We start from the raw sequence: 13,444 nt of genomic DNA, 5'->3' as shown, positions 1-13,444 counted from the left end.
CCCTCCGCCTCCACCTCCGCCGTCTCTGCCGCCGCACAGCTTCATGGGGACTGGAGTCTCCTTGTGGGCCTTTATGCGTCGCTCCCGCGCGACAAGGAACTACGCTTCCCAGAGTGCTTCACGTCCCTCTTTTTATCCCCCTCCCCCCGTTCCAGTCCGCTCCACCGCCCCCGAGACTACATTTCCCGACAGGTCTAGCGGCGCTCCCGCCCGCCCTCCCGAGACACGAGCCGAACTGGGCGTCAGGTCGGGAGCCGGTCCGGTTCCCGCTCCCCGCTCCCCACTCACCGCCACCACCGCCGCCGCCTCCCTCCCGCAGCGCCCCTGCCCGCCGCGCCGCGCCGACCTAGAGTCTCCGCTGAGGCTGCACTGCCCGCCTCGCCGGCCTCGAGAACCCACCCAGCGGTGCCGGGCGCCGGCAGCCGAGGGCGGGACCCCCGGTCACCCCCCAGCCCAGTCCCAGAGCCCCGGGGCCCGAGCCGGAGCCCCCAGCCGCCGTCGCCGAGCCGAGGACCTTCGCCGCCCCCGGCCCCCGAAGAACATGGACGCCGACTCGTGCGCCCCCGCCTTCCACCCCGAGGTGAGTGCAGCGGCCGCCTGGTGCAATGGGCCCCTGGCCCGCCCGCCCCCTGTCCCCTCGGAGCCAGGTCTCCTTCTTACGGTCCCCTTCCCTACTTCAGCTCACCCTTCACCCGTGCCTCCGCCCCAGGGGTCTCCTTGTGGGGCCCCCTCTCCTCGGCCCTCCGCGTCCCCACCCCCTTCCTCTTTTCTTCCCCTTTGGTGCCCTCCGCCCCCTCCCCCCCCCGGACTTCGGCATCTTTTCTGGGGAGGGGGGGTGTCGTTCCCCTGCCTCCCACCCCATCCTTTCTGTGACTGCCTCCTGTTCTGGTCCCCACCCGAGGGATCCCCTTGGAGTCTGGTTCCACCCCCCTCCCCCACCCCCAGAGTCGATCGCCTCCTTCCATCGCGTCCCCGCCCCGCACCCCGGAGGCTCCAGCGCCGCCTCCCACTCGTGGTCCCCCCCCCCACTCCCAGTACTCGATCCCCTCTTGCCTCTCGAGCCCCTCACTGTGGGAGCTCGATCTCCTCCTGCCTCTCGAGCCCCCCCCCCCCACCTTGATCCTCTTCTGCTTCTCGTGGCGTCCCCCTTCCCCTGGCTCGATCCCCTTAGTCCTCTCGCGGCCCCCGCCCTCCCCATGGTGGCCCCCACCCTACTCGACTCGGTCACCTCCTGTCTCTCGTGGTGCCCCCCCCCATAAAGGAGGGAGGGGGCCTTGGTCTCCCGCTACTCCGCTCCCCTCCCCCCCACTCGTGGGATTGGATCCCTTTGCCTCTGCGGGTCCCCCTCCCCCCTCCCCCCGCTCGATCACCTGCTTATTTCCCCAGTCTCAGACCCCTGTTGCCCCCAGGGTTCCATCTCTTCCCTTCTCTCCTCTCCTCTCCTCCCTGGACTCGATCCCTTTTCTCTCCCGCCCGCCGCTCGGTTCTCGATTCTGTCCTGCGTCCGGCCTCCCCCAGCTTCCCGGGGGTTTGCCCCCGGCACCCCCCCCCCCCCGCACCCCTTTTCTCCCCAGTCTCGGGAGTCCCTCCCCCCCAGTCTCGATACCCCCTCCCCCAGCTCCCCGCCCCTCTGTCCCCGGGGGCGGGTCCCGGGATCCCTGGGCCAGCCGGGGCGGTGGGGGAGGGGAGGGAGGCTGCGTCGCGCTCGCCCCTTTTGGGCTCCTTGGCGCCCGGAGTCAGTGGCCCCTTCTCCCGCAAAGAAGCTCCCCGACCCCCAGGGCTTCTCTTAGCTGGTGGTTGAAAGCGCGGCAGCCCGGAGTCAGGCCGCCCAGCCTAGAGGGTTCCTTCCTCCTCCTCCTGCCGCCCTCCCCTCTCCTCTTTTCCCAAGCTCCAGCGGGTGTGTGTGTGGGGGGGTACGCGGCGCATTTTGCCCAGGTCAGGGTCGCGGGTGAAAGGAGGGGGCGACTTTGCACTATTTTTAGGGGGGGAAGGCTGATTCAGGCAGAGCCGGGCAATTGTGGGGAGGGGCACCCTTAACTGAGAGATTCAGGAGAGCTTGGCCTGGCTCGGAGGACCCTTCCCCAGCCCGTGTCCTGGGGGAGCCCCAGACTCACCCCGGCAGGACAGGCTTGGGACTTCCCCAGTGGCCGAGTGCTCTTTGGGCTCTGCTCTTCTCACTTTTCCTGGGTTCTTCACCTACTTCCTTAGTTTTGCCCCAACTGTGAGTGTATAAATTCTGAAGGCAGGGTGGGGGAGGGGTGGGCAGGGCCCCCCCCCCCCCCATGGGGCCCGGCTAGAAAGAGCCGAAGCAGCAGCCTTTTGCCCTTGAGCACCTGCCTCCTCCCGGGCACTTAAGAGCCAGGAAGAGCTCTTCTAGGGGCAGCTTTTGCCTGGTCAGGAATAAGCCCCTTTTCCAGGTCCCGGAGGATAAGCTCAGAGCAGCCCTGAAACGTGTGGGGACCCACTTTTGCCCTGACTGGCTGCAGGTACACAGGGAGGCTAGCAGGAGTTGGGATGCCCCTGGCAAGTCTCCCCAGCAGAGGCGGTCAGAACATGGCCATTGGTCTCTGGAGAGATGTGGGGTGAGCTTAGCTGCTGCAGCAGTGACTGAGTGAGGACGGCCTCCCTGGGCTCCTTGCCTCCTTCAGGGGAGATGCTGGCCCCTTCCTTTCGCTGGGATCTTATCTGGAAGCACCATTGTGTCCTGACTAGTGTGCTAAGGACTCCAGAACCTCAGTGATTGATTTGTGGGTGTACAAGCGGGTCTCTGGTCTGTCTCTGAGCTTCCCCAGGGACTTTGTGTTCTGCTTGGAGCTTCCCCTTGCAATGAAGGCAGGATCCTGGGCACCAAGTCCTGATGGACGCTTCAGGAGAGGGACGCCACCTGTGCAGACAAGTCTAGCCTTTAGCAAGTTCCTAGACTGGGGAGGGAGGGAGGGACTTGTCCAGATAATGGTCCCCCTGGAGCATTTTCCCTTTTTGGTAGGTGAGGAGCCCCAGGAGAAAGGGTTAAGTGGCAGCGCAGCCAAAGCTGGCCGCTGGGAGTGGGCCTTTTCTCCCCCCTGGGTGGGGGCAGCGGCCGAGTTTGCAGCTTCTGATTGCTTCCTTCCTTATCTTACCAGGAGTACTCCCCCAGCTACAAGAGGCGGCGCACGGTGGAGGATTTCAACAAGTTTTGTACCTTTGTCTTGGCCTACGCCGGTTACATCCCTTATCCAAAGGAGGTAATTTGGGGCCCCTTCCTGCTCTGAAAAAGGCTCTGCAACCTTGAGTTTTGCCTTGGAGTCCTTTGACAAAAGTTTCTGCTTTTCCTTGTTTGAATTGCCTCAGGAGACATCTTTGCTTGTAAAGAGTTGGAGGTCAAGGCTGGGAGGCCCTTTAAGGTGCAGAGGCCCCAGGGAGCTCTTAGAAAGTGAGACAGTATCACTCCCTCCCCCCAAAGAAAAACAAACCGCCCCCCACACACACACTCTTAAAAGTCCTTCCTTGCTGTCTTAGTGATGAGTCTAGGACAGAGGGACTTGCCTAGGGTCACCCAGCTAGGAAGTATCTGAGACCAGATTTGAACCCAGGTCCTCTGGACCCCAGGCCTGGCTCTATCCACGGAGCTACCTAACTGCCCCCAAACCTTTTCTGTGAAAGGGATTGTGTTAAACAGTGAAGGATTTCAGGACAACAATGATAGGTTTAAAGTGCTTATATACACATCTGTCTTATACGTATAGAATGTAGCACTTTGTGCTTCTAGGAGCTAAAATAGGTTAAAAGGCAATGATCCTAAATTGAGAGGCAGAAGGTACCTGGCCGGTCATCTAGGCCAGCCTCGTTTGACTAAGGTGGAAGCAGAGGTTTAGGTCCCCCACCTGGGCGTTCTCCTCCACACTGGGGCTCTTTCCATGGGGCCACACCATGTCTTTTGGGTTTAGAATATCAAAGCGGTCCTTTAACTTGAGCTCTTAAAAAGGCAGGATGGAGGGGTTTAAAAGACCTGAATGCATTTGGCCCAAAATGAGATGATCGCGGCTCTTTGGAAGGCAAAGTCCAAGTCTGCGCTTTTATCTGTTGGATGGATGAGGCGTGTTTATTCTGTCAGGGCCGAGCACTGCGTATCCTGTTGGGGACAGAGACAAGTGCAATGGGCTCTCCCAGGGCGCTTTCACCCTAATGGGACACTGAGGATGCGTGACAGTGCAGAGAAGGCGCTCTGGTTCTGACCAATTCCAAGATGTCTTCCGTTATTTCAGGGGCTGGCAGGAGGGTCCCCAAACACAGTGAACTCAAGAGTCTCTTTAATTCATAAAGAAATGGGCTTGTAGACTTATTCTTTGTGGAAAACAAGACCAGGAGAGTTGGTGCCTTAGAAATCAAACAGCAGAAAGGCTTTGGGGATCCGCTGTAAGGAAGAAGACTCGGATGAGCTCCGGGGTCAGTCGTAGCTGCCCAGAGGCGGCGTGGGCTCTCCCCAGAGAGGAATCCTCTCCTAGTGTGGGTTGGACGGTTATAACACAGCTGTGAGCGAGGGGCAACACGGTACAGTTTAGTCAGTTCAGAGATTTGGAGGCCTTCCCCCAAGGGGGCCCCGGGGAGCCTCCCTCAGGGGGTGCTGGCCCGGCTCACCCAGGCCCGGCTTCTTCTCTTTCAGGAGCCCCCTTTGAGGAGCAGCCCGAGCCCTGCCAATAGCACAGCCGGCACCATCGACAGCGACAGCTGGGACGCTGGCTTTGCCGACCTGCCCTCTGCGGTGTCCCTGCCCGTCGCCGACCGCTGCTTCGGCCACTTGCAGCCCTCCCTCCTGCAGCGAGCCAAGCCCAGCAACTTCCTTCTGGACAGAAAGAAGACGGACAAGCTGAAGAAGAAGAAGAAGCGCAAGCGGAGGGACGCAGACCTGCCGGTGGAGGAGGAGTACATGGGGGGCCTGCTGAAGCTGGAGCCGGCCGACGCGTACGCCGAGAGGACCGCGGCCAGCCCCGGCCTGCAGGACCTCCCCGCGGCCAGCAGCGACCCCTGCTCCGGCTGGGATTCCGACACCCGCTCCAGCGGCTCGTGCGCGGCGGCCACCCCCGAGGAGGTGCAGGAGATCCAGACCGAAGGCAAACGGACTGTCATACGGCAGGGCAAGCAGGTGGTGTTCCGGGACGAAGACAGCACCGGGAATGACGAGGACATCATGGTGGACTCGGGTAAGTGCCTCCGGACCCGGGCAGGGCAGAGCTCCAGCCTAGGAGCACATACGTGTCCGTGTAGCGCATTGGTGCCAGCTGTGTGTGCGAAGTACACGTGCAGCACACGCACGCCGCCCGACCCCGAGGACGGGGGTGGGTGTGATCACGGAGAAAGCTTGGGGACCCTCACCTTACGGCACCTGCTCACTGCTGGCTGCCCATACTTGTCTTATTTCCGAGCCCTCGCCTTCCGTCTTGGACTCCGTACGGCGGCGTCCCAAGGCAGACGAGCGCTCAGGGCCAGGCAGGGGGTCAGAGACTTGCCCAGGGTCACCCAGGAAGGAAGTGGCCGAGGCCGCCTTGCACCCAGACAGCTGTTGTAATGAGTGTCGGGGCTGGGGTCTTTCTGCACTGTTTCCTGAGGAGCAAAGACTCTAAGGAAGAGCATAAACCAAGCATGACTCAAGAGGGACCAGGGGAGAGCACACTAGCTGGAGGGGGGGCGGGGGGGGGACAGTCAGGCCAGCTTGTGCCCCACCCCATCCGGTCCCTCGCCCGTCAGGGCCGAGGTCTGGACGGACGGCTAGGAAAGGGATGGGGGGGTCCTCCTTTCGGCCCGTCCTCACTCGTTTCTGTTGCCGTAGATGACGATTCCTGGGATCTCGTCACCTGCTTCTGCATGAAGCCTTTTGCGGGGCGGCCGATGATTGAATGTAACGAGTGCCACACCTGGATCCACCTGTCCTGCGCAAAGATCCGGAAATCCAACGTCCCCGAAGTGTTTGTTTGCCAAAAGTGCCGGGACTCCAAGTTCGACATCCGCCGGTCCAACCGCTCCCGCATGGGCTCCCGGAAGCTCTTTCTGGACTGACTGGCGCGGGAGCCGACTTCAGAGAGAGAGCCGGAAGGGCCGCTCCTCTTTGGGGTCACTTTTCCCGAATCCGAGCACAGAACTGCAAGGTGCAGCCATTGCCCTTCTGACATCGAGGTGCCTAAGCAGAAGGACGGGTTGTCCCGGGTACATCCAAACTGTACATAGCCAGTGACGACGGCGAATCTTTGTTGGCCAAAGCCGCTGCCGGCCTCGCTCCGGCAGCCAGGGCGCACTCACGCCGCCGCAGCGGGGAGCCGGGGGAGGGCGCGTGGGCGGGAGCGCTCTGGACAGCTGGGGCAGGCTGGGGGTGAGGGTGGGAGGAGGCTTCTGCGGCCCCGAGGATTCCCGAGGGGACAGCCATACGTGTTCCGCTTCCCGAGTGTCCGTCTTTACCGTAAGTGTCTGTAGAGCTAGCCTGATGTTGCCCTTCCCCGGCCCGGGCTCGCTGTGGAGGGGGTGCTGGGCCAGTGACCCCTGGTCCTGGCCGTGCTCACACCCTCCCGGAGCTGCTTCTGTTGGGGCAGAGCCGGGACGATCTCTTGGATGAGGGGCCTGCATCCTTGATACAAGTTCCCATTTTGCACGATGTAAAAAACAATTTTTTTTCCTTTTTCTTTTCCTTTTCTGATTTCTTTCTTTTTGATTTTTTTTTGCACGATCCAGCCAAACTGAGTTTGGTAAATTTCCTGCCTGTTCCCCCCTTGTCTTTGGGACATGTTGGGGTGCAAAGTGGAGATGCTCTCTTCAGAGTGGGTTGGGAGCAGGCTGGTTCCCTCCTCGTTTTCCCCCAAAGAGCACTCCTGCAGCCCCGTGATATAGGCAGTCATCACTGAAGATTAGTAGTGATTTTATTTAAGTGAGAAATGTCCTGAGAAAAGGCAGGCATCCATGTTTCCCCAAAGGCAGACGGAGGAGATTGCCCGTCCCACAAGGGTGGTTTGCCTTTGGCCATCCCCACAGCAAGGGTCTAGCCTCCGAAACTCTTGCTTTCTCCAGAGGCGCAAGTGCTCTGACTTCCGGCACTCCGCCTTCCTTGGAATTTGTTGTGAGGTCCTATTAATGACTCCCCGGCCTCTGTCGCCCAAAAACCTGCGTCGTGGTGTGCAGCGGGCGTCTCCTGCCTGGGCCGGTCGAGGGGATTTGACGTGTGGGCGACCTGAGCCCAGCTCTGTTCCGGGGCCATCCCCATGGCAGAACCACTGGCTGATTCTGCTCCCTGGTTCACAAGAGGACCTGAGCTTTTTTCTCCTTGATGACTAAGTTGACAAATAACTGTATGTAGCCGCTGTTCAAGGCCTTGTTTTAAAATTTAAAAAAAAAAATTAAAAAAAAATTAAAAAACAACAAAAAAAACCCATCCCTTGTAAATGAATGAATGTTGTTCTTCAGAAAGTGTGGGAAGGGTAACTGGGATTGAAGTTAGAAGTTTTATTTCCCAAAAAAAAAAATGGCCTCAGCCAAGCCTCCCAGACAGAGGTGCTATGGGCTTACATAGTGGCATTTTTTTGTGGTGGGGCATGAGACCGAGCTTCTCTCCTCGCAAGGAAGAGCCGTTCTATTTTGTTCATTCCAAGCCCCCTTTGCTGGTCTGGTGTCTTTTCACACCCTTGCCCAGCCGATTTTTTTTTTAAGCTCATTTACCATTTGAGCAGGAAAAAGAAGAAATTCAGTTCCTGAAACCTGGTCCAACAGGAAGACTCCCCAGGGTGAAGTGAAATCATAGGTGATAGAATTTTTTAAAGTGCATTTTGAAACGGCCCGGCTTCCGCGAGGGCGCAGCATCTATCCGACGCTCGAGGCATTCGCCAAAGATCTGCCCCCTCCTACCACCTGTCTCATTTCTGCACCAAGAGAAATAACCAAAGTTTCAAAATCCTCTTTTTGTTTGTTTGTTTGACATTTTTTATTCCACAAAGTGTTAAGAGCGCTCAGAAGCCAGTCAGGAGCGGCTAGAGTTGGGGTCCCGGCCCATGGGGTCCGAGGTGGGGGTGGGGTTCTCTCTGGAAGTGTCTCAAGAAGGCCTGCGATGTTCATCTGGTGATTTGTGTCCAGTGAGGCAGGCCCGGCCCGGCCCAGCCAGGGTTCTGTCCAGGAGTTGGGGCAGCTGCACCCGCTTTTATGCAAATTGGGTGCGTCCCCAGCTTGGGCTCCTGAGGGTGGGGAAGGTGTCTCCAGAAGGGAGGGGGCCCCTCTCGGGCTTTGGCCAGGCCAGACACTTAACATCGTTTACATGGTTCTGTGTAATTATAAAGTTTATGTGTATAGAGAAGCTGTTTCTGTGAAACTGTATATTTTGTAAATAAATATATTGATACTTTGAAGTTCAAATGAAGTCTCTGCTGTGTTTCTGCCTGGAGAACAAGCCTGCCTTTTGCGGGGGGGTCCAGGATTCTAGGGAGATGAATCCCCCATACCTGACAGAACAGGTTCTCCCCTCCATCAGACACCTCCTCTGGGAAGTCTCTCCTGATTATCTCCCCCAGCTGTGAGGGCTCCCTCCTATTTCTGTTGGCCTGGATGACAGCTGTATGGCTGGAAGGGATGTTCGAGGTCGCTGAGTCCCACAGACATGGAAAGAGTCACAAAACTAGTTAACAGTTCCTTCAACGATTTAAAAACCCGTCTGAGAAGGTGGCCCATTGGTTCCAGAGAGGTCTAAAACCCACCCAGAAGGTTAAGGGAGACCACAAGCTCCTCGAGGGCAAGCGCTTCAGTGCCTGGTACAGAGTAAGCATTGACATCCTCCTAGGGGACCCTCGGTTCATGTGGGCCCGCAGCACCCCAATGCAGTGCTCATGACATCCTTGGGAACAATCCCGGGAGTAGACAGCTATGTCACTGGTCACTCCGGCCTTCCCAGAGCCCTTCTCACCTGGGGAGGGGGGAGGCCCCTCACCCTGGGTGCTAGCTTCGCCCCAAGACAAAATCTGCCAAGAATAGAGAAGGAAGAAGTATACACTATGTAGAGAAGCTGATGACCGTCTTCCTCCCTCGACTGGTCACTCGGTGACCCGTGAGACAAAAACCCAGAGAGCCCTCTGTCCTGTCTGGCCCCGCGACAGTCTCCCAAAGGGAGATCTGGACCTCTCTGCCAATGGCCTTTCCCTCAGCCAGCCTCGAGGCCTCTGATTTGAGGAGGGATGAAGAGACTTGGAAGAAGCCCCTCGTGAGTCAGCTGGCCCATCTGGGAAGCACCTGGATTTGGACTAAGCAACATAAAGGGGACCCACTCAAGGCTGTTTGTGATTTCGGAGTGATCCAGGGCCAGGGCTTTGATGGAAGACTGTCGATGATTCAAGGGTGAAGGGATGAGAGATCTGAGAGAAGAGGCTCGCCAAGGGGTCAAGCCTGGGAAGGGACCCAGGGCTGGGAGGAGGAACTGGAGGCCACCCGGCTTGGCAACGGGTGTAAGATAACCATCTGATCAGATAACGGAATTTCAGAGTCCCGGTGGAGAAAGCGGGGCAAGATCAAACAGACACCTTCAGCAAAGGAATAATCAGGATTGGGGAGGTCAGGGTGACGGAAGGAGCACCGCGGGTTGGATGGGGCAAAGTCCCCTAGAATGAAGATCAGGAGCCAGGCGTGGAGGGGGGAAAACGGGTCCTGGACAAGAGCTGCCACAGTCTTGACCGGGAGGTCGATAGAGGTTGGGTGACCCTGGGGGGGGGGGTCACTGTGATGTGGAGAGAGAGGGAGAGGCAGGCAGACAGACAGACAGAGCCTGGAAGAGGCTAGGGGGTACCCAGGCACAGTCAGCTCCTCTATCTTGACCAGCAAGTTGAGGGGACAAGGGAATGGGCAGTCAGTGTGTCCTCAGGAGGGAGGGAGCAAGCAGGCAATGGGAAGGGGGGGTGGGTCACTTTAGAGGGGAACACTGGCATGGGGGTAGGTGGCTTTTAGAGAGACGGAAATAAGGGGGCAGTCCGTGGGGTTTGGACAATGGCAATTTTGGGGTTCAGAATCATTGGGATGGAATGATGGAGGAGTAAGTTCAAGGAGGTTATGATTGTCCTTAGGACAATGGAAAGGGGGTGCAAGGGGGAGGCTTGTGGAGGGGGAGATGGGAATAGTGATGGGAGGTCACTTGGGGGATGGTTCTGAGGGCAATTTCAACGAATCCCCTCACTGAGTTCCTACTTTATACTGGAGGCTTCCTCCCCATCTCACCTGGCATTCTAGAAGCTAACAAAAGAAGGGCTCTGTGGCTGTGGGGCCAAGAGGGGTGCTAAGGCCTAACCCCATCCTACCTGGGGAGAGCCTTACTGGGCTGACCTTCCCTACCTCTAGACTAGAGGCTCCATCAAATTCAGCAATGCAATTCAGCAAAGTATTATTAAGCACCTGCTGCCACTCTAATCAAGCAATCAACCAGCATTTATCATGGGCTTGGAGATAAAAATAAAACATTCCCTGCCCTCCAGGGGCTTACAGTCATCAGGGAGACATATGTAAGTATTTTTAAAACATAAAAAGGTGATTTGGGTGGGTGAGTGGGCACCCTAGCAAGAGGAAGGTGAGTCTTGAGAATGGTCCTGGGGAATCTAATAAGGGACCAATACTTTGTTTTTTATTAATTTACCTTCTGTCTTGATATCAGTTCAAAGGCAGAAGAGTGGCAAAGACTAGGCAAAGAGGGCTAAGTGACTTACCCAAGGTCACATAGCTAAGAAAGTGGCCTGGTGCTCTATCCACTGAGCCACCTAGCTGCCCTAATAAATACTTTAAAAGTCACTCATTACCTGTCAAAGCAAGTCCTGGTTCACAGTCTGGGAGAGTATCTCTTTGGCATAGATACTGAAGGTTAGAAAATAAGAGGGAGATGAACAAGCTCCTTGAGGGCAGGGGACTGATTTTAGATTTTTTGGTCTTTGCATCCCCAGGACTATCCCAGTGCTTTCCCCATATTCAGTATTGAATAAGTGCTCCCTGGGTTCATTGTGATTGTAGCCCCAAACTATGTCCATGTAAGAAGCTTCCAGAATTTCTTTAATCAAGGGATTAAAGCAGCTTTGACCCTTTCTTGTATTTGAATTTAAAAATCTCACTTAATAGATGTTCCCTCTTCCCCCAAGAAAGTGGATCAAAACTCTTATTTTATAAAAAATGGGAGTTGGTAAACTTTAAAGGATCAGAGCTGAGAAGAACCTTATGCTTTTCTGAGCCTGAGTTTACTCCTCTGTAAACTTATGAGGCATCTAGGAAGCACAGAGGACGACAGAGCACTGGACCTAGAATCAGAAAGACTCCAAATCCAGTCTCAGTCACTTACTAGTTGTGTGACCCTGGGCAAGTCACTTAATATCTGCCTCAGTTTCCTCAATTGTAAAATGCGGATTCAGCACCCACAATAATTGTGTTGATCAGATGAGATATTTGCAAAACCTTTAGCATAGTGCCTGACACATAGCAGGTATATAATAGTTTGTATTTTGTTCTCTTACCTATCAAATGAGGGATTTGGATTAGATAGCTTCTAAGGTCCCTTCCAGCTTTAAATTTATCATGATCTCCCATTATAGGAGAGAAAACCTGAGTCCAACAGAAGTCACTTGTCCAAGATCACACAAGATACAGGATTTGAATCTTGATCCTGTAATTCCAAATTCAGCTCTATCAACCAACCAACCAACCAACCAACCAACCAACCCATCCTTGACCGTTGATTAAGTGCTTATGATGGGTTTAAGGCTGGAGATACTAGAGTATGTAAAAGACAATCCCTGCACTCAAGGAGTTCACAGCCTAACGGGAGAGATAACAAGCTTATGCCTATCAACAGGCAATACACAGGAAAAATAGTCAATAAATAGCAGAGGGAAGATCCTAGATTTGATGAGATTTATTTGGGACTAAAGGGAAGAAGCCATGGAAGCAGGTAGGCTGAGATGAGGAAGAAGAGCCTTCCAGGCTTGGGGCACAACTGGAAAAAAAGCCCAGAGTCAGAGATGGAATACAGCCAGGAGGGAAATGTCAGTGGATCATGTTTTTGGGGTAAGAAGAAAGGAGCCTGGAAAGGTAGAAAGTTTAGGAGGGACTTTAAATGCCAAACGGAGCATTCAGTATTTGCTCCTGGATGCCACACGGAGCCAAGGGAGTTTAGAGAGGGGTGGTGGGTTGACATACTTGGAGTCCTATATCAGAAAAATCACTTTAGTGGCCAAATGGGAGATGGATTGGATTAGGAAGGGACTTGAGGCAGTTAGACCAACTGGCAGCTCTTGCAATAATCCAGGTATAAGGTGATGAGGGTCTGCAAAAGAATGGTGGAGGGGTCAGAGGGCTAAAATGGACAGCCTGGATATTGGGGGAGGGAGGAGAGAGAATGAAGAATTCAGGATGACTCCTATGTTGGGAGCCTGGGAAGATGGTGTTGCCTTTTATAACAATAGAGGAGGGGAGGGAAGGTTTAGGAAGAAAGCTAAGAAGTTCTGTTTTGGATGTGTTAAATCCAGGATGTCTCCTGGACATCCAGTTTGAGATACCTGAAAGGTATTTGGAGATGCAAGATTGGAGAGCAGCTGAGAGGTTGGGGCAGGAAAGGTAGATTTGAGAATTGTCCCCATAGAGATGATAATTAAATTCTTGGGAGCTTGATGAGATCTGAGATAAGGGAAGTAGTGTAAATGGAGATGTACAAGGCCTTAAATGGAAAGGTGCTTCAGGCATTCCACATAGTGCTGACCAGCATATGGGAAGAGGAAGACATGCCCCCAGAACTCAGATATGCCTCCATCCTAGCCCTATACATGAACAAAGGCACATGAGTAGCCTGTGACAACTACAGAGGCATCTCACTACTCTCCACTGCTGGAAAGATCCTCACCCGTGTCGTACTCAACAGACTCCTGTCATCTGTTTCAGAGTTAGCCCTTCTGCTCAGATGACCCAGTTGTTTTGTTGATTAGTTGTGTAGACCCCATTTGGGGGTTTTCTTGGCAGATCCTGGAGTGGTTTGCCATTTCTTTCTACATCTCTCTCTGGTTAAAACAGAAGCTTAATATCTAAATTAAACCTAGACTGACTACCCCATTTAAAGCAGAAAGTAGAACAATAAATGCAAAGTAGTAAATTAATTTTGTTCTGCAAGTTGGAAGAATAATTGGAAAATTATACCCATTCAGTCAGTCAACAAACAATGGTTAAATAGCGATTAGATTATTGGCCAGGCTCTTAAGTAAGCTCTGGGGTTACAGAGAAAGGCAAAAAAACAAAATGAAAAAAACAAAGGAAAACAGTTCTTGCTCTGGAGATCAAAGTATATGGTCATGAGTACCATTTTTCTTTTATATTTACATGAGGAGTCTTTGGCAAACAGGATTAAGTGACTTGCTTAGGGTCACAAAATTAGTGTCTGAAGCCTATTTTGAACTCTGGTCCTCTAGGACTCCCAGTGCTGCACCATTTA

General features: G+C 54.7%; 1 protein-coding gene across 1 annotated transcript; it reads left to right on the top strand.

Moving 5' to 3' along the window:
* The first annotated feature begins 183 nt into the window (after window positions 1–183).
* Window positions 184–8,364, top strand: PHF13 (PHD finger protein 13). Its single transcript, XM_056795907.1, has 4 exons — window positions 184–580; window positions 3,123–3,224; window positions 4,643–5,180; window positions 5,807–8,364. The coding sequence occupies exons 1-4, from the start codon at window positions 542–544 to the stop codon at window positions 6,031–6,033; spliced, it is 906 nt and encodes a 301-aa protein (XP_056651885.1). The 5' UTR covers window positions 184–541; the 3' UTR covers window positions 6,034–8,364.
* The last annotated feature ends 5,080 nt before the right edge of the window (window positions 8,365–13,444 follow it).

The sequence above is a fragment of the Monodelphis domestica genome, chromosome 4 (genome assembly GCF_027887165.1).
Source record: "Monodelphis domestica isolate mMonDom1 chromosome 4, mMonDom1.pri, whole genome shotgun sequence".
Taxonomy (NCBI): domain Eukaryota; kingdom Metazoa; phylum Chordata; class Mammalia; order Didelphimorphia; family Didelphidae; genus Monodelphis; species Monodelphis domestica.
The sequence above is the reverse complement of the archived record's forward strand: the minus strand, read 5'-3'. Positions and strand labels throughout refer to the sequence as shown.